General features: G+C 44.6%; 1 protein-coding gene across 5 annotated transcripts in view; it reads left to right on the forward strand.

Moving 5' to 3' along the window:
• Window positions 1-449: 449 nt before the first annotated feature.
• DIP2B (disco interacting protein 2 homolog B) overlaps window positions 450-20,405 on the forward strand; it is a 70,275-nt gene continuing 50,319 nt past the window's right edge. For 4 of the 5 annotated variants that reach the window (XR_012584434.1, XM_074565168.1, XM_074565167.1 and 1 more), the window contains exon 1: window positions 450-707. Coding sequence is in view for 4 of the 5 variants with exons in the window: in XM_074565168.1 (XP_074421269.1) it covers window positions 620-707 (88 nt within the window). In the remaining variant the exon portion in view is untranslated. The remainder of the gene's footprint in view (window positions 708-20,405) is intronic. The other variant, XM_074565170.1, reaches the window with a different exon arrangement.

Here is a 20,405-nt window from a genome sequence, read left to right on the forward strand (position 1 = left end):
GGCAGGGAGACCCTCAGTGACGCTGGGAGCTGTTGCAGGCACTTACCTGGCCCTTGAGGTGAACTCTCCTTACACGGGACAGGAGGAAAACACTTTCGTGGGGTTTTGTAGGCTGTTTTCAGCTGCGTCTTCAAGGGCCCTGGTGGAGGTGGGGGGCTTCACCCCTGAAGAGAGGGGTGGCCGCCCCCTTCCCCCCCCCCCCCCCCCCGCGCTCCCCTGAGGGGAGGGCGGCCTGCCCTGAGGGGAGCGCGGGAAGGGGCGGCCTGCCCTGAGAGCATGCGGAGAGCGGCGGCCGCCCCTGAGGGGATGCGGGGGAATCGCGGTCCCGCCGAGGGGTCTCGGTGCCGCCCGCTCTCTCAGGCCGGGGCCGGCGGGGCTGCGGCGCGGGGCCGGGCCGCCGGGGGGCGCGCGGCGGCGCTGAGAGGCGCCCCGCCCCGCCCCGTCACGTGACGGCGGCGCTGGGGCTCAGCATGGCGGAGGTGGCGGCCGCTCCCGCTGCGCCCGCGATCCGGAGCCGCCGGCGCTGAGCCGGAGCCGCGCCGAGCCGGCGGCCGGACCTGCCTTCCCCCCCCCCCCCCCCAAACACCCCTTCCCCGCCCTGTCATCCCCTCTGCCCGCCATGGCGGAGCCGGCGGCCGCGGGCGTCTCCTCGCTGCCCCGCGAGGTCCGCGAGCAGCTGGCCGAGCTGGAGCTGGAGCTCTCCGAAGGTGAGGAGCGCCGGGCCGCGCCGGGATCCCGCCTGCCCTGCCCTGCCCTCGGGGTGCCGGCCCGGTCTCCGCGGCCTCCTGCGGCCCGGGCGGGGGGAGCCTCTGTGTGAGGGGGCCGGGAGGCGCGGGGGGGTCTGTGGGAGAGGAGGCCCGGGGCGCCTGAGGGGGCTGTGAGGGAGGGAGGCTCCGTGTGGGGGGGGGTCGGGGTGTGTGAGGGTGCCGTGAGGGAGGGGGGCTCTGTGTGAGGGGCTGGAGCGTGTGAGGGGCTTCGAGAGGCTCCGGGTGGGGGGCCGGGAAGTCTTTGGGGACTGTGAGGGGGCCGTGAGGGAAGGGAGACTCCATGTGAGGGGCTCCGAGAGGCTCCGTGTGAGGGGGCGGGAATGCGGGGGCTGAGGGTGCCCGCTGGGGACAGGCAGGGTCCTGCCCGTGGAGGGGGGGGGGTGGAGCCGGGCGCTTGGGTATGCGGGGGATCCCCCGCTTGCCCCGGGGGGACCCTCTGCGAGCGCATCCCCCTCGGGAGGGATTTCCTTCTTGCGGCCTCTTCTCTGTAGCGTCCGAGCTCGGGGTGCGGAGGGGGAGGGAGAGGCTCCGGGTACCGCCGGTGGTCCCGGGGGGAGGAGACGAAGGAACTTTGGGTACATAATGAAGACATGCCTGGTGTTCTTTCCACTTTCTGAATAAGTTCTTTTGCGTAGCCATAATCGGGACAGAGCATGCGCTTTTTTTTTTTTTTTTTTTGTTTCCTTTTTTGCATGGGTATGTCTTTGTTTCCTAGTGCCTAAACTGCTGTTCTCAATATAGCTTTGTTGTAAAGTTCCCTTGTGAAGCCGGAGGGCGAGGGTTGAATCTGAGGCGGGGGGTGAAGGTTGCAGAGCAGGTAGCTCTGTTTTGCATGTCTTTAAATTTCCTCCCTCCATCAGGGTACAAAACTTGATGCCACGATCAGTGGCTTCTCGGGGAGGGCTCCCTGCATGGTTGCAGTAATCTCCTAGTATTAAAACGTATGGAAAATCAAGTTTCAGTAGCATCTTTAGTCTGTCATTTTGTCCCAGAACATGGAGTGTAGAAGGGAGACTGTTTGCTGTTGTGAAGATTGGGAATTCATTCACTGGGCTGGGGGCTGTCAGCCCCCGCTGCCCGCATGGGCACCCAGTGCCAGATGGAAAGGCCGTGGTGGTGCTTTCTTAACACAACTTGTTTGTAGTTAAACTTTTAATGTTAGCTGTTTGGGTTTTTTTGTCAAGTGTTTTTCAGATATACTTTCTGTAAACATTTAACTAAAGTGATAATGCTATCTGGTGTTTGGTTTTGGATACTCCATGGTAGCAAAGAATTGAACAACATTCTCTCACGTTGCTCAAAATGTAACATGAAATCATTATATATTTTTTTAAGAATTTGCTGAATGTTTTAAGCATTTGTTTCTATTTTCTGTGAAACTTGTTTCTTCTGATACTGAAAGCCCATTATAGTTTGACTCTGTAATATATAGTACTGCAAACTTTAAAAAAAAAATTAAATCCCTTTGCTAGGATGGCTGGCTGTGACATCATGCTAATCTTTAACAAGCTTCTCCAGTAGCTTGAACTTCAGTGTTATAGAGTGAAGTTTTCCATGTTATGTAAGTAAATTTCTGAATATTAAATCTGCTGCTCCTTTGTGGATTTAATACTCAGATTTCTTAATATGCATGTTATGGATTTGTTTGTGCAAATCACTTTTTCTATCAAAAAACCATGAGTACAAAGAATTTTGTGTGACTGTCCACAAGCTCTTGGAAACATATTTCACGGTATCTTGTGCCTGAGATAACTGAGGTCTGACCTGTACAGGAGCCGAGTGAGTCAGTGAGGTAATGTCATTGTACGGTTCGTGAAAAATACGCCCTAGTTTGAGGCTTAAGCATAAAATTTTTTAAGGCGTATGTGTGTATTGTTCAACTGAATAGAACTATGGCCTGTTTATAGTAAACAATATTGAATAGAAGCATTTTATTAAAAATGGCAGTAATGCTTCGTGTTTGACTGATTAGTTGTTGCTCAGATAAGAACACTTGATCCTTTTTTTTCCACCCCCTTGTTGCAGCTTTATTTGTCTCTAGGCTTGACTGTTTACTATGTAAATGTTTCTGTCGGGTTTGCTGGGTAAGAACACCTCGCTTTTGGAACAGGAGAGGAACTGCACCTGCACTGAGTTGGTACAGGTAGCCCGGGGTCCCTGCCAGCAGGAACTGGGGGATGGCTGTGCCCTTGATGTGTGATCTTACGGTGGGGAGTACCCGAGCGCCGTTTGGAAGATGGCTTCAGGTGCAGGAGACTGCAGGCGAGGAGCATAAACAGCTTGTGTGCTGAACCTCGCAGCGAGTTCTGTGCAGGGCTGCGTTACCAGTAACCACCACAGTGTAGAGAATTTATAACAGTATGGGGGAAATATAGTATTAAAATCTTATCTGGCGCTACGCTTGTGAAAGGTGCTGTGTCAGCAAGCGGGATGCAAAGTGGAGCAGGATTAGTTTAATGTATGCTTAAAATAGAAATCATAGTTTGCAGTGATGAGCCATGAGACTTTCTTCAGGAACAATCTGTGCGGACAGAGCAACAGGACTAATTATACCTCTGCCTTCCCTGGATTATTCCTTCCTGAGCCTTGTGGTCAGCATGGAAGCAGCAGTAGTCCCATTCCTGAGTACACTTAAAACGTCTAAGCAAAGTAGTGGAGTGTGTTTCAGGAAACAGTTTGTTAATCAACAGAAATTGAACTTTTTTTTTTTTTTCAGTCTTTTATGTGTGTCTTCATTTGGCCTCAGTGATTGATTTGAGTCTAACTCATTTATTCCCAAGTGTAGATAAGAATTCAGTTATCTTCTATCAACCTGAAGTATGTTATACCCAAATCTTAAACAGCCCACTTTATGGAGACATCTTGTGCCCTTACAGAGGGATCAGTGCCATTGCCTCTAAATAAAAATGCTAAATATAAGCAGTGAATTGGGTCGTGGAACTGTGTGAAACCTGGAACCTGCTCATTACTTATGTTTTCCTTCTTTTCTCTCTTTTGGTGTTTTTTTCTTTCTAGCTCTTTTCTTCATCTGTTGGTAACACCCACATTATGCATCACTAATGATGGGAAGGGCTGTCTTTGTATTTGCATCTGCTTCTTTTTCATGAGTAGAAGTGCCAGGGATATTAACTTTAAAGAAGACTTTTACCCCTGTTTTCACGTTTCTCTAAGGACAGGAGCTCAGTGTTCCGCCTCTGGGGTTGAACCGCACCTGTGTGCGACGGTGGCTTTGTATCCACTGTATGATGCTGTTTCTTGAAAAGTTCGTGGTGTGTGCTGGTGAGTTCACAGAACAAGGTAAATGTTTGCGTTCGTCCCACATTCAGCTGAACGTGTTAGTCTTAAAGCACTTCAGCACTCAGCTTGGGGATGTCCGAGTGCTCTTACACTTCGGGTGAAATTTTCAAGCAGCTCCTCTCATGTTGACCTCATCACAGCTATGTTAATAGAGCTCAGAAACTCTGGAATAGCCAGATTTGAAGGTTCTAATTAAGCACGTTCAGGGGATTTGTTTTATACGGTGCACGTTAGGAGACTGTTGTACTGCTTGCACGGTAAAGTTTGTTCTCTTGGTACAACATAGATGGTGGTGCCACGAGTGCTTTTTCTTTGAAAGTAGGACAGCTGACTCCCGGGCCACGCTGGATGGGCCAGCTCGTCTCCGAGAGGGTTAAGCGCGCTCATAAAGAGCTTATTTGGCTGCTGGTTTTTATTTGACTACGGTTTGTCTTGTCTGATGTGTTTAACTAGTAAAGGGATGTTAGTGGAGTGAACTTCAGCTTGTGATATCTGTGAAAGTATGAGGTAAGGGGAGGGAGGAAACACACCTAGCAATCACGAGGAATTCCCCTGTTAGCAGTTCAGGCCTTGAACGTAATTTCGGTCGCTTCTGGGTTATGTGACAGGGTTATCATATCGTTGCTCCTGCCTCATGTACAGAAGGAGCTGGTTTCTGTTTACTTTTCTAGTTAAACATACATTTGGCTGTCTGTTTTGTGATTTCGTGTGGGTGTTTCTGTGAATGGCTTCATGCACCTGTGTTTGTTCCTTTGAAAGCTGATTGTCTCTTAGTGAAGAATTGAGGCTCTGTCTGCAGAGGAAAGCTTTGTATTAGGATTTTCAGAAGCTGAAGAAACAGCGAGGATGGTGACATGTGTGGAAAAAGTAGTATCAGCAAAACAGTTGAAACCCAGGACTGAAGGCCAGCCAAATAGGATAGAACCTTACTGGAAGAAAACATGTTGACTCAAGCAAGTGGGTAGAGTCTTTATTTTGTTTGGCTTGAAAATTTCCTAAGGAATTGTGGTATTTTTCTGTTCTTTCAAAAATTGTGCGTTTCAGTTTTCATTCTTTTGATTGCCAGGCGCCTGTCAAAGTAGGTGAGGACCTTTTTTATAGATTAAGTAGCTGAAGCACAGAATTTAAATAGATTAGAGAAGAGTCAAAGGAAGTAATTGTCCAAGTAAGGACTGGCTGTGTGGGTTTTGCTGAGCGAGCAGCAAGGTTTCACTTCGGTTTCTTCCCTGCCATTGAGAGGGGAACTGTGGCTATAGGACAGAAAAGGTTGAAGAAGAGCTTATGAACATGAGCAAGTTGGATCTGATCGTCTTGTAGCTAGCAGGACTTACAGGTGGGTTTTGTGCATTCTTGCAGCATCTCACCCACAAGGCTTGCATTAGGCAAAACTGGTAATGGGAAAGCTTTTATGTTGCTTCCTTAATTTACCTGCAGGACTGACAGCTGATGGGTACCAAATCTGCTGAGAAATCTGTGTATGTCTTTGACACGGCCTTTCTGTATGCAGCCAACAAAGGTACGGTTCTGAGGCAGTGCTTTGAAATGCATAAAAAACCTTTTGGAGCATGTCGTAGGGAGCTGTTTACGCAAATTCCGAGCTGATCATTCTTGCCTTGTTTGGCTTTCTAAAGATTCCAATAAGAGCCTTCACTTCAGATGATACTGTATTTTCTTAAGCCTTACAACCCAGGAAAAAGTGATGCAAGCATGGTAGCGCATGGGTTCCTTGCAATGGCTGCCTCTTGCAGGAAAAGGAAATACAGCTCAAGTCATGATCGAGAGGAGCAAAGTAACAAATCTGTCACCGGTGCATCAAACAGAAGGTCCATAAGATGATCACAAATGTCTACTATGCAGATGGTCAAAACAGAATGATGTAAATGATTAATGGTTTGGAGAGAGCGAGTTAAACGCAAATACTGAAAGAAGTATTTTGGCTACTGTGAGTGGGAGTAGATTTTACTGTTGGTACAGGATTGAAGCATGTAAACACGGTGAAGGAAAGAAGGGTTTTGGAGCATCCAGTCTGGTATAACAAAGAATAATCAGGAGAGTTAAGGAACGTGCATGTTTTTGTGTTGTCCCTTTTATACTTAGGAAATGAGGAGTGAGTTTGGGGCTATTTTTAAAAGCTGCAGGTCTGACCCTTTGCCCTGGGGAGAGGAGGAAATTAGAGGCTTTAAAGAGAGTCCTCCACCTCCTCCCTGATTTCTTCTCTGAAGCTTTGCTAGAGTTAGAACCGGTTTTCCTCACTCGGGTGGAGGGGACATCTGGTGGCAATGATTCCTGGTTTGTCTTTTATGATTCTTGCTACATCTAGTAAGGGTTGTAGCTGCAGTTTCAGCTGGGTACTTAGGCTGGAAATGTTAATCAGACCTGTTAGCCTGACACATCTGCGCTAAAGCCGCATTTGGTGTTCTTTTTGTGGTGTCCTAGATAACTGATCTTCAGTTTTCTATTTTAAATTCTGTAGCATGAAATATTAAGTAGCAGATGTGATGGACGGTAGCATAACCATCGGGGGTTGGACTAGATGATCTCCAGAGGTCCCTTCGAACCCTATGATTCTATGATAACTGCACAGAACTGGATTGCTGGTCTTTCCAACAGGCATCTAACTAGACAATAGTTGGAGCTCCATAGGAAAGTATGCGTGCAGAGGACCCCTCGTGTTTCTAGTTCATTGGTGATGCTGTGGAAAGGGTGATGGGTTCCTTCCTGATTCCCTCTATCTGATTAGTTTTTGTCATGAAGCTTTCTATTCATTGGATTTATCATGTTTATTCAGTGGCAAGTTTCAGAAGCCAAAGAGTGAACTAATGGTGAGAAGTCCCAGAGGTACAAGCAGAAGCTGGATAGTATCCTGTTTTCATTTGTTTCAAATACAATGTTCAGATAATTTCTTAAAATGCTTTTCTTTAAACTGTATGTCTCAAAGTTATACAAAGCATTTCCTGAATCTCTCAGTGAGTTACTCCGTTGCTTTTTGGACCTGGATTAATAGAGAGGAATTGAAGCATTTCTCTGTTGAGGTTGATTCAATCCAAAATTTTTCTTAGAGCTTATGAAATCAGGGAAGAGTCATCAGACCAGGATGTCTCATTCTATTAACTAGAATGGAAGAGACCTAAATTTGCACCATGTGTGAGGAAACAGTGATTTATAGCTAACGGATGCTCTGCAGGCAGCAGCATTCCATCTGCTACACGAATTTTCCCATTACATTTTGATGAAAAGTCTTGGGAAAAGCCTCACACCTGTATTTCTCATTCTGAATAATGTTTGCCAGCGCTGGGTTGTTACTCTAGTCTGGATATTTTTTTGAGTAAAATGCCTATTTCTATCAGCTTGCATTTTTTTCCAACTTCAAAGCTGAGAGTTTCTGAAACACTGCTTGGAATACACACAAGCAGCAGAGGTTCTGTTTATACCAAAGAGAGTCACTGTAAGAGTACCTTAACTTTCCTTGCTGCTCTTGTGAGCAAACGCCCTCTTTTATTTAGTGTAATTTAAGCTGATTAAAAGAAAAAGAAAAAAAAAGCTTGCTTAAAGTTTTAGCACTTCTCTGCCAACATAAACTTTTTCTAATTCTTGTTGACTTGAGAGTTGCTGGTACAAACTAGGTCTTTCTGGACTTTGAATTCCATGGGGACAGGAGCCCACAGAGCCTACAGGGCATGCATTAGTGTATTTTGGGAAGCTGGGCTGTGAGTTACTGCCTCAGTGATCAGCAACTGAGCCTCTCGGAATTGTTCCCCAGCAGTCAGGCAACCTGCTTTCACCAGCTCCGTGTCCCTAGGGAGCAAAAACAACCAGGAGAATTGTATCCCTGCCTGATAAAATTAGGTCTTCTGTAATCTCTCTTGGAACAGCCGGATGGCTAGCTGCCTTGAAAAACATATGTTTTAATGCAGGAATAATGCATTCCATTTAGGATGGCTATAGCCGTGGGAGCTAGTTGACTTAGTGGATAAAGCACTCCCATTTTGCCTCTGGGATCAGGACTAATGTCAAACATCAGGTCTAGAGTGCAGCGGTGGAAAAGCATTGTTTGGGATGTTTTTCCTGTCTTTTGCCCTTAACGGGGATGTTGTTCCTGTGCCATAGTCCTAAAGGAGTTTGAGAACTAAACCATCCTATTATTGGAAATAAAACATAAATTGCAAAGATGAGGAGTTAGCACATGTAGATTGTAGCTCACTTTGCATTAAAAAAACTTATTTAGGAATAGCAACATTCGTGTTCCTCTAACAGAAGTTTATAATAAATTTCTCTTTGAGAGCAGCATGGGTAACTTGCTGGAGGAAGTTCTGCTGTATCCCTGCCTCTCCGGTAGAGCTCCCCCGCACAGAGGGAAGGCACCACTGTCATTGCAGCCACGCACATCTCTGTAGAATCATAGAATCATAGAATTGTTGAGGTTGGAAGGGACCTTTAAGATCATCGAGTCCAACCTTTAGCCTACCCTGACAAGAGCCACTTCTAAACCGTGTCCCTCAGTGCCCCATCTACCCTTTTTTTAAACACCTCCAGAGATGGTGAATCCACCACCTCCCTGGGCAGCCTATTCCAATGTTTAATAACCCTTTCAGTGAAAAAATGTCTCCTAATATCTAATCTAAACCTCCCCTGACGTAACTTGAACCCATTTCCCCTCGTCCTATCACTTGTCACCAGGGAGAAGAGGTCAGCCCCCATCTCTCTACAACCTCCTTTCAGGTAGTTGTAGAGGGTGATAAGGTCTCCCCTCAGCCTCCTCTTTTCCAGGCTAAACAACCCCAGCTCCCTCAGTCGTTCTTCATAAGGTTTGTCCTCCAGGCCCCTCACCAGCTTTGTAGCCCTTCTCTGGACACGCTCCAACACCTCAATGTCCCTCTTGTAGCGAGGGGCCCAAAACTGAACGCAGTACTCGAGGTGGGGCCTCACCAGTGCCGAGTACAGGGGGATGATCACTTCCCTAGTCCGGCTCACCACACTATTCCTGATTCCTGTAGCGCAGATGCAGCCCACTGTTCTGCTGGGAGCGGATCCTCATGTGGTACTTCCAGCTCCTGCTTCCAAGCTGCTGAATTCCATTACAAGAAGCTAAGAATAAGTATTTTCCCCCTTTCCATATGAGCCATTGCTGTAGTTGCCACCAGGACAGGCTGTGGGTGACTGTGTGGGGTGTCGAGCTGTGCTGCTGGAGTGGGAAGGGGTGACCAGCAAGACAAGCTGCTTGTGTGGGGCCAGTCATGTGAGACTTCAGAAGTGCTACATTTGGAATGTACAAATAAGATAAGTTGTGATGGGGCATTTTGTGGCCATAAATTGGAAGGCTGTGATCTGCAGTAGGAATGATACAGCAGTTAAAGCACCAGATTGAAAGCTGAAAGATTTGGGTTCAGGTCCTGTCCCTATGTGTAACTTCATTCCATAGCTCCGCAACCACCAAGCCAGAAAGGGTAGTCAGGTGAGGCTGTGTTAAAGGCTTTGTGTTGCCTTCTGTCTCGCCTGTATCTTTAATGCATCAATTCTTGATGTAGTGTCAATTAATCTTTGACATGAAGAGCCATTTCAATATGAAGCACCTTTTCTGGAAATACTGTCATTTGCTCACTGAGAAGAGCAGCGAATGCACGTATGCAGTACGGATATCCTGATAAGACTATTTTCCTTGCCTAGTGGTTGTGTCTTCATCATCACCTTTCACTGTAATTACCCGCTGTGGAAGCTTTGTGTGCTTCTCTGGTAACAGTGATCACATAGATAAGCTGACCAGCCAAAAGCAACCCTGAGGAGGGGAAAGAGTCTTTGAAGTTTTCTGCTTACTTTCTAGAAAGAGGTATGAGCAAAGTTAACAAACAGTTGTAAAAGGTCACTCTTTGCCTTTCTGTGAAGAAGGCGAGATGTGTAGCTAGCGCGGTGGTGTGCTGCCTAGCAGCAGCTGACATTGCTGCTCACAATGTGCATTGTCACTGCGGTAAGGAGAAGGAGAGTTACTCCGAAGAGCTGGGAAGTGACACGGCAAATTCCAGCCCGTGATTATTCACCATGTGGTGGAGAGCCGAGTCAGGCGATCTGAGCGGGAGATGAAAGGTGCTTGATCCTCAGCAGTTCTGATAGAGGAATAAACAGATCTGCAGCTTGTTAAACTATGCTGCCTTTTTCCCCCCCTTAATTGAATATAAGTGGAAAATGCCTATTAAAGGTGTTCCATTTATGGCATTAAACACAAAAGATCGTTACGTGTCCCGTAGGGGTGGTTCTAGCAAGGTACTGGTGGCATGTGGTTGGCTAAATGTGGGGCTGGTTGTGTATGTGAAGGGAGAAGGGTGTTGCTGAAAAGTGCTTCAGATGAGTCCTTACTGTGTCTCTGAGCTGGAGAAAGGCACGTTTATTCCTATGGTGTGTCCTCAAGAGCTACAGCCCCAGTTTCATAACAAAGCCTTTGGCAGCAGCGTTGGCTCAGGATTCTCTCACCTCTTAGCACTTCCCTCTCTTCCATGGTGGAGAGCGCAGGCGCCTCAGCTCTGCGTTTTGTGAAGCTGTGAACTCTGGCAAACTGGAAGGGCAATTGATTGAACTTTTAGGAATGTAAGCTTTGTTCCGTAAAAAATAATGAACCATTTACTTCATTTCCTGAGCAGTGAAAGCATCTGTAGGTAACCAAATTTACAAATTATTTTTATACTTTTTTTTTTAAGCTTTTTTGGCAGTCCTGAGGAAAAAATACTGAACAAGATAAGACTGAAGCCGGTCTTGTGTTAGCAAAAAATAGATCTCATAATAGTGAAGTGCTCATGTAAAAGTTTTGTGAGACTGAGACCTGTGTTTATTCTTAGGGCAGAAACTTTAAGTGATCCCTTGTGGATTAAAAAAAAGAACAATTCTCATTGTAATTGGAATAAAAACCTCCTTACTTACGCAGTTTTGGATTGGAAGTTGCTACAGTGAAAAGGGGGAAGTATTGTTATTTTCAGTGCACGGACAGGAAGCGGAGACGCGGAGAGGTGAGGCGAGCGGCTCAGGCACACAGACCGGCAGCAGAGCCAGCGCAGATCGGGGATCTCCTGGCACTCATCCCTCTGCTCCCTAGGGGAGGGTGCATTGGCACTTACAAAGGGAGAGACTTCGAAATACTCAGTCTCATAACTGGCAAATGGATGTCTGTACAGTGTGCCCAGAGTTTGCATCTTCTTCTGCATGTTCTACATGTTCAGGTAATCTGAAGTTTAGCTGTGATGGTCATAGTAAATTTTGGTTGAACATGATATAAACCAATTGTATTTGTGGAATTTCTCCTCTCTGCTTTAAATTCTCGAGTCCTTCTTGAAAATATCCTGAATTTTAAAAGTCCTGTGGTGCAGAAAAAAGTCAATTATTGAGTCCCAAACAGGGAGAATCATGGATGAAGACAAAGCAAATGAGTCAGATATAAATAATCCTATTATGTCTTGGCTGCAGCCACACCTAGAAACCTGAACAAACATTACTGTTCTGTTTAGTTATTCCTGTGTTTGATACACTTTACTTGTTAAGTCCTGTTTTAAAATTGCAGCATGTAAAAATTGTGTAGGGCTAGTCGCCATTAGTGACTTACCAACATTGTTTTAGTAATTTGGATCAGAGGCACAGATGCCTGTACTAGAACATAGTTAATTTGCTCTTGTATTTCCCAAAATCAGAAAAATAAAGAACCTTGGAGTTGGTGTTGCCTTGGAAAGCTTTCAAGGCAATTCTTTTTCGCAGTAGGCCTTTTAAAAAAATGTCTGGCTAGAAGAGCAAACAGGAAGATGTAATTACCCCTTGGCTTTTGTGTATCAAGCTGTTGTTCATTTTACAAAGCTTTGGTAAAACACTTTTAGTAGTATCTGGTTATACCATGGAACCCGTAGAGAAAAGCATTTGGGTCTAGCAAAATCATACTTGGTGCATTATGATTACTGTCATGTATCTTACTAGATAATTACTCACCTAATAGCATGTGTCTCTTTCTTCCCTCTTCCGTGGTGGACAAGATGATTTTTAATACATCTGAACAAAGCTATTTTTCAGTTGAGACTTCAAGAAAAAAGAAAAGCCTGGACCCTTCTCCTCCCTCCCTCCTCTGATTTTAATTCTTCTGTTGTAGCTCCCATAAAGGGGGGCCTGAAGTCCCGTCTGTTAAGTGTGGCTGTTGCTAATTCCAGGGATTTTTAACGGAGGTTAGGGTTTGTTTTTTGGTTCTTGTCCAAACATGTACCATTTGCTTTGCATTGTGCTTTTGTACTGACCACTCTCCTTTGGGCTTTGTATGTGGCCTATGAAATGTGATCCTCTGGTTCAGAGGAGCTGTAGAGATTTGTCTTACGCGCCCTTACCTGCAGTGATCCTTCTTGGTTTATCAGTGTTGCAGTGTGACAGCTCCTGATATTCAACCCGTTTGCTTCCCTGGGATGAGAAGGTAATTTCTTGTGTTGAACCTGATGGGAAAAGCCAAATAGAAGTACAGGTTCATGTACTAGCAGCTCTTCAGGGGCTTATTTATGGAGGTTCCCTTTCATCTACATTGAGTCTGTTCCAAAGGTGACACCGTCTTTTTTTCCATGTTCTAGAGATTTAAATAGATTCAGCAAAGCAACAAGGCGGCGGGGGGAGGGGAGGGGGGTGTACGAACTAAGGTAGATGGTGGTGACAGAGTTCTCCGTGCCATGCAGGATGCCATAACTTGGCCTCTGGTCTTAGGAAAATAATTACTTCTTACCTTCTCTTGTTTAAAATTACAGAATACCTTCCTGTGAACAATAAAATGGGGTGAAAGACACAGACGTGTTGTATGGCACTGCAGGCACACTCCTCTTCCAGCAGAGACAGAACTATTTGGGCAGAAGGATAAAAGGGAAGACTTGGCATGGAGAACTGGGGAAGGAGTAAATAGTCTTCTATTAGAATTGAGCTTGGCTTCAGGTTATGAAAGATCTGGCAACAGTACAGCTTAGAGCATGTTTGCTACTTTCTGTTGCTCTCACCGTGCAAAGGGACGACCTCTCGGTTGTGCGGGTACAGCTGCTCGTGGATCTGTCTTGGGATCCGGATTGAGAACCCGACAGGCTTAGAAAAATTAACAGTATTGCTGTTGAATACTCGACATCATGAGAGGATAGCCTGCAGAATAGTCCAAGAAAGGAAGAATGAAAGGAACTAGTGAAGTGGAGAGATCTGGGAGATGTGAGACCTGGGTTTTTTTCTGTAATTCTGCTATCAAGAATAGCTGTTTAAGAATAGCTTGGATTTTCTGTGGGTGAAATGTGACAAAAAGTCTCCAAGAGTTACTGTCACATTGTAGTAAGCAGTTGTTGGATTGTCTCCACGTTTTTAAGGGATTGTTTGAAGCTGATTCATAGATTCCTAGTTGAAAGGTAGATTTCTGCTCCTTCAGCACATTCTGCCCCAAGCAATTGCAGACAGCATCTCTCTTCTTAACTCACTAAACCAGTTAATGTTTGAGCTTTGAACATATTGTCTGCTATTTAAGTGTTACGTACTGTTAGATACGTAAATGAAAAAGCCTGTGCTGGTTGTTCCAGGGAGTTACCTCATGGAGGGGAAAAGCTGACTTGGATTTCCTGTGATATCCTTTACCTCTGATTGTGCAGGGCGCGAATTCAAAGCTGCCCTGCGTTATCTGTGGATGGAGGCACATATGAAAAGGAAGAAGGCAGCGAGGCTAGGGCAGCTTGCCAATTGCTTAAAGCCTTTGTTAGAGACTAAAGGAAACCTGCGCCCTTTTAGGCACTAGTACAGCCCCAGGGGCTTTCTTGGCCTCATATGTAAAGAAGATGAAGGCAGCCGCATGGAAATGATTGCACACTTTTGCATGTCAGTCTACATTAGCACTTTAGGTCCTGGTTGTTGTGTTTCAATGCGAAGATCTTGCGCTAAATTCTCAGGATTTCCATCCTGTGGGTCTGTCAGTATAGCACTTAAGCCATCTGTTGAAACTAAACCATGAGGAAAGTATCTTCTGTGCAAGAACGCTTGCAAAACCGGTCTCTTATTGAACTGCGCAGAGGCCGTATGTGACTTCATCCTGATCACAAGGAAGGAGATGTCTCCAGTGGCCAGGCTCTGCTGCCTTACCTCTGGGAAGGGTGTCTGCCTCTGTGATGACTGGTTTCTCCATATGAGAAATTCCTCATTGTCAGGTTGCTGCGTGCTGAAGTAAAAAGGAGAGACAAATGCAAGTATCAAAATAAACCTCCATTTTACACCAGTGCAATCAAACAAATTAGAAATAGGCACACTTTCGCTCTCAAATCTGCTTTGCTCTGCCATTTCCCTTTCCTCTGCATGGAAAGAAGGTTTTGGAGTGATTTATCGCTGTTTCGCTAGTCTCGTCGGGACTGCTAGGTACAGTACTGCTGGTGCTGAGTGGTTGACTTCTGCAGACTGCGTTTCTGGGCTAGGGTGGTTTTGGGTTTCGTGTTTTGTTTTTTTTTTTTTCTCCTTTTAGAGCTTTTAACATGAAATATTCAGTCATATCTGTGCACAGCACAATTGATACAACTATCATGCTTCAGAGAACGGTGATGAAAGTGTCAAGTTGTGAGCACATCCTGCGTTTGTGGCTTCTATATGTTTGCATATTTTCATGCATATGGTAGCTACCCAAGGTGTCTTGGGGTTTGAGGAGAAATTAGAAAGCAGAATTAGCTAGGGCGAGAGGGAACATCTCTCTGCAGTTTCTTGAATGGAGTCTGAGGTACTAGAGCCTACAAGGTGTGTTTTATGGATGCTTCAGACCGGCTGTCACTGCAAAGGCAGGTCAGCATTGTATTTGGTAGGAAGATCTAAGATGGGATACCCCAAGGGATTTATGTTGTTTCTGTATTTTTGTACAGTAGTCTGTTGTGCTTCTAGAATGCCCAGTGCTTAAGAAGAAATGATGCTGTTGTACAAGGGATATTGAAGAGAAGCGGTTGCTTTATTTCCCAAACATCATCATTTCTCTTAAGAGACTGTTATGTAGCATGGCACAAATTTTACTTATATGAAACATATGGAGTCAGCAGACAAGTCTTACTGAACAAATTGGAGGGCAGCAATCCAAACCAGAGCCTGTTGTCTACAGTTTTCCTTTTTCAGAGTTTTTGCTTAATTGCAAGCTTTCTATTTGGACTTAATTCTTTAGTTTCTCTTTCTTGGCAGACTGTCTTGTCTTAAATTACTGCTGTCAACACGTCCTTAGCCCTTCCTGCTCCCCCTCATCTCCCTAAATTGTGTAGTACGGTCTGTGGTGCTTCAGATTGCTTTCAAAAGGCCATTATGTCCGTTGTTGAAAGCAAAGCCTGCTGTGAATATAATATTTTATCAAAAAGATACAAGCATCTCCCTGTTAATATTATTATGTTGACACATTGGTTTTATAAACATTTTAGTGTTCTTTGAAATGGCTGATATCTAGTGATTATGGCTCCAATAGGCATAGTAACAGATGGTTCATATACAAGTACTTTTTATATTGTCATCTATAGCGGAAATGCAGAAATGAAAGGGAATGTTAAATTCTCATCTCTCCAGAGATAAGGCTGGCGAAGCTAGTGGGTGATGTGGTGGAGGATCTCGTATTAACGTAAGATTGTGTGACCAAGGGGGAAGTAAACTAATATCTAGAACGATGCAGAACAGACGCGGGAGGGATAGTGAATCATGCTGGAGCAAGACAGTAGAGAGCACAGCTGCTGGAACGGCTTGTAAGCCAGTGGAGCAAGACTACCATTAGGATGCTCTTCAGATGGGGAGACCACAGTACTCTGTAGGATTTCCAGCTTCTAGAAGAGGTAGGACTCCTGCAGTTACTGAGTTAGAGGGAGAGGCCTGGGAAGTCCCTGCCTCTACCAGCCAAATAGAAATGGAATTAGGCCATGGACATCAGATAACTTTGCCAAGGTCATACTGTGGAGCTGAAGCAGCAGCTTTGCCAAACAGTTGCCCTGTGCACCTGCATTTGTTTGTGGCTTCCATCGTGTGTTTTTCAACAGGCATGATGTGGAATCAGAGACCTCTGTGTCCCCACAAATGACGCCAAGATAAGTCTAATTTAACACCCTCTGCAATTCTTTGCTTGCTTTTCCAGGTGATACTTTTGTTAAGTTTTGTCTGGTTTTTTTTTGGTTTGTTGGTTTAGGCTTTTTCTGGACATTTTAGAGTTGAACATTCTTAAACTTTGCTCTGTCCATGCCTAAAGAGAAATTAGCAAGCACTTCAGGATTTTTCCCTGCGAGAACCAGAGAGTTCAAAGTCTTGGGCTTCTGTTTTAGATGAGTAAGTTGAAGGGCTTACATGTTGTTTTGCATAGTAATAAAAACAAGCTAATACAGTTAGAATTAAATGCTAATGGGAAATAAAGCAATGAAGATTAGATAGTTATTTAAAGTCATTCTGCTTACACCTTTGAGGGAGATTGGCTATTGCTAGGAGAAACTGCACAGTCACCTTTGCTTTAAATTTATTGCAGAATGAAAAATTAAAATATGATCTCACTCTCATTAAAATTAAGTAATTGATGTCATCATTCAATTAAAAAAAATTTGGGGAGCTTTTGGCAAGTCATTCCAGGTTGCTATTAAAACCTGACCAACCAAGTGTCCTTAAATTGTGAGGGAATGGGGGACAGTCCTCTGTTAAGTAACTGAAAGATGAGGGGGCATCTCAACAAAATACCGAATTATCAAAATTACCAAACCCGACCAGCCCTCACCGGCTGTCAGGCAGCACTGCCAGTTACTCTCCTCCAGGAGGTTTCTGGCAGGAGGTTTGTTAGAGTCAAAGCACAATTCTGAAGTAAAGTTGAATATATTCCTCTTGATGCACTTGTCTCTCCGGTACAGGTACGCAGCCTGAAGAGGGGTGTTCTGAATATGCACGTGCGTCAAAAGTGGGACTTTGAAGGGGGCGATTCTAACTTTATCTTCAGCACAATTTTTTCTCATCATGCTAAACATAACTGTAAGGCCAATGCAGTATTGATAACCTTTTCTCTCTGCTTTTCATTAGCTGGCATTATAACAATTAACTGTTGTTACTAGTTTACTGTGAATGCATTTTGCTGGCTGTTGCTTTTTCAAAAAGCTTGCAGTTCCCAACCTGTACAGCTATAGGTTGGGGGTTTTTTTTCTGTTTCAATCATAATTCCATCTAGGCATCACTGTTTGCAAGAAATCTTTCATCTCTTGCTCTGGGCTATACAGAACTGGAGTGGCAAAGGAGACTTGTTTTTTTGTGCTGGCTTCATCATTTTCAGAATATTAATATTTAATTTAGGCTTTTTAAAGCTTTTAGCAGATTTGTCAGGCTTTCTTCCCTGTGGTAGTGTATGTGAGGACAACTTGAGAGAGCATTCTGATTAACTTACAATATGGAAAGTGGTTTTATTTGTTTTGATTTGTGACTGAAATACTTTTTTAAGAAGCTCATACTGTTCTGTAAGTGATTTTGCCATAAACTTAACCATAAAATAAATCCAGCAGTTTTTCTTTTCTCCAGCTAGAGTCCAGCCAAGCAAATACTGTGTCATATCCAAGTAATGCTTTTTCTTGCCCGTAAAGACCAGTGTGTATTGTCAGTCTCCAGTGGAACCCCTGGATGCAGTCCGCTGTGCAGCATGGGGAGCAGCAGGTTTCAGCAGTGTCTACTGTGCCACTGCTTGTTCTCGCTCCGCACCGTTGAGAGCAGGACACCGATGCTGGACTTCTGAATCTCAAAGGGATTTTGCCATGACAGAAATCGTTCTGTTCTCAGCTCGAGCTGGGTTGCTTTGTGCAAGCAAGCAGTGCCAGCACCGGTGTTTTGGTGACAATGAAGTGTTCAACTTCCACTTGGTTAGGGCTGAAACGTGGTTATTTACGCTGCTGTTAGAAGTCTAAATAAGTGATATTTCGTAATTTTTGACCCATTTTTATGATAAATTTGAGCTTGGAGAGATTGCAGCTTGTTAGCGCAAATACACCATGAGATTTTAACCTGTTACTAGAAATAAAGTTTCTTCTCCTCCAAATTCGAGACTCTTTGTTCAAGTGAAGAGCACGCGACATGCGGGCGGATCTGGTGCAGGTAGGTTACCTGTCAGTGCATGAGATGATTTGGCCTGAAAAGCATTTGGAACCAGTTTGGAGATTGATTGGGGTTTTTCCCTCTGTCTTCAGTGCAGAAGCTCAGAGCTGGTTTGTGTTGTGCTCACCAAGTTCTTGATTAGGCTTGTGCAGGAGTTTGTGCTTTTCAGCTGCTGGCTGTGACGGAGTCCCACTTTGAGCCTGCTAAAATCTGGTGGTCGTGATTCAAGCTGGAAACAACAAAGGGGAAACGCAGCCATCATGCTGGCAGAGGCCATTTTTGTTTACCAGTTAGTGTTTCTTTCCAGTTGGCTACTGTTTGCTGGGTCAGTGGATCTCTTGTTCTAAAGAATTTGTTTACAGCTAACTTTGTCTTTTGATACTTTAATGCTGAATTTACAAACATCAGTTTTTCGTTTACCTGCTGAAAGCTGTGTCATTTCTAGAGGAATATGTTTGTTTTTCTTCTCTTTTTATTATAAATAAACCACAATGAGTTTATTTCCACTGCATCAAATGTCTCTGGCCTTCCTGGGAACAGAGTGCGGAAGTGTCAAAATCAAATAGAACAATTTGGAGAGTAATTGTATTTAGGTGTTTGCTTATCCAGCAAAGCAGTATTTGCTTGCTGTTCCGATATGCCAGGTGCCAGATGTAAAACACGCTTCCTTTTTCATTGATATTCAGCTCTTGTGTGTAGTTAGCGGGCTGACTCATTAATATTACCAGTGTCGTGGGTATTGTGTTAGGGCCAGTCCCTATTTTGCAGTCCTCTACAGTGGAGACAGTGCTGTTGGAAGCTGTCCAATTTGTTCTTCACGAGGCTTCTGTCAGCGCGATTATTAGGCTTTAATCTGTCTCATGGTGATAGCTTTGCTTTTCCAGAAGGGAGTCACTTTGTGTGGAGATCAGGCCACGCCAGAGCTGGCCGTGGGCCTGTGGCGAGGAGACCTGCTGTCGTGAGAAGAGCTTACCTTGCAGAGAGAGCGAGTGCTGTCGGGTTCTGGGAGCAATTTGGAACATTAAAGCAGCTTTACAGAAATATTGGCCTAGGTAAACCGAATCCGGAGATATTTTCTCAGCCTCTCCATCTCTGCTGCTGCGGAGGTTGGAGCTATTGTGCAAACAGAGCAGCCGTTGTCCGAGGCTTTGTGTCGTCCTCCGTTTGTTGGTTTATCGAGAGCCTCAATTCCCCGCTCGCAGAGAATTTCGAGCAAGGTGTTCTGGAGTCATTTGTTGTGATTACTCCACTGTTATCTTCTGCTTTATTTTTCACTAATGAAAAATTAACGAGATAGAAATTTTCCCACGTAGAGTTTGATTATGTGGATGTTTGACAAGAAAAGGTGATCTCAGAAGCAGCTGTTTAACAAGGTTGCAGTGACAAATTTTGTAACAAACGCACAGTATTTGGGAAGCATGCTGTATTGTAAACAATTCCTGTATTAATTTGCTGTCAAAGACTTAAGTTTTCAAACTAAATCACATCTGTAACTGCAATATCTTTTTTTTTTGTAAGCTCTTATGTTCATTTTGCTCACATTCTTCTTTTTGTCAAGTTGCTGACTGTGTGCTCTTAAATAATCCTACTGATTTCTCCACACTTCCTTCCCTCTACAAGTAAGACATTTGAGAATTTATTTTATTTAAATTGGAAAAGGAGCTATTGCACCCTTAGAGAGGCCACAGTAGGAAAATTCACTGTAAGTAGTAATTGTGGTTTTGGAGATAGCTTGTTGGATAAGATCTTTCTTACTTTTAAGCCTGTTTGTTCAGGTTCAAGGTCCACCGGTGGCAATGTAGAAAGGATATTTGTCCTCCCAGTTTTATGAAGTTATATTATGACAGTGGTGACGTACTGATACAAGGCAAGAAAAGTCCATGTGTTAGGATCTTGCCATTTTGGAACGACAGAAATATCTCTCTGGTATTGTAATATCCTGCATAACAAGGCCAGCAAATTGAGATTGACCGTTCCTTCTCTTTATGGTAATAGCATGTTCTTTCTACTTAAAGGCAGACAGAGCGAGGGCCACTTTGTACCAAAAATTGAATGTCATCCTCATTAAAGAGCTGTCAGTGTGCAGAATTAGGAGGAATCGATGTGCTGGGAGAGGTGCATGTTTTCCCTTGCAGTAGCCACATTCAGTAACTTTGTGGTGGCTTTGCAGTGTGCGGCTGGATTGAGCTGTGCTCCGAGGGTTCTCATGTTTGCTGCTACAGTACGGTTTGCCCATTGTTTTGATCTTCCACGCAGCTTAAAGGCTTT

Source organism: Larus michahellis, chromosome 22 (assembly GCF_964199755.1).
Source record: "Larus michahellis chromosome 22, bLarMic1.1, whole genome shotgun sequence".
Classification (NCBI taxonomy): domain Eukaryota; kingdom Metazoa; phylum Chordata; class Aves; order Charadriiformes; family Laridae; genus Larus; species Larus michahellis.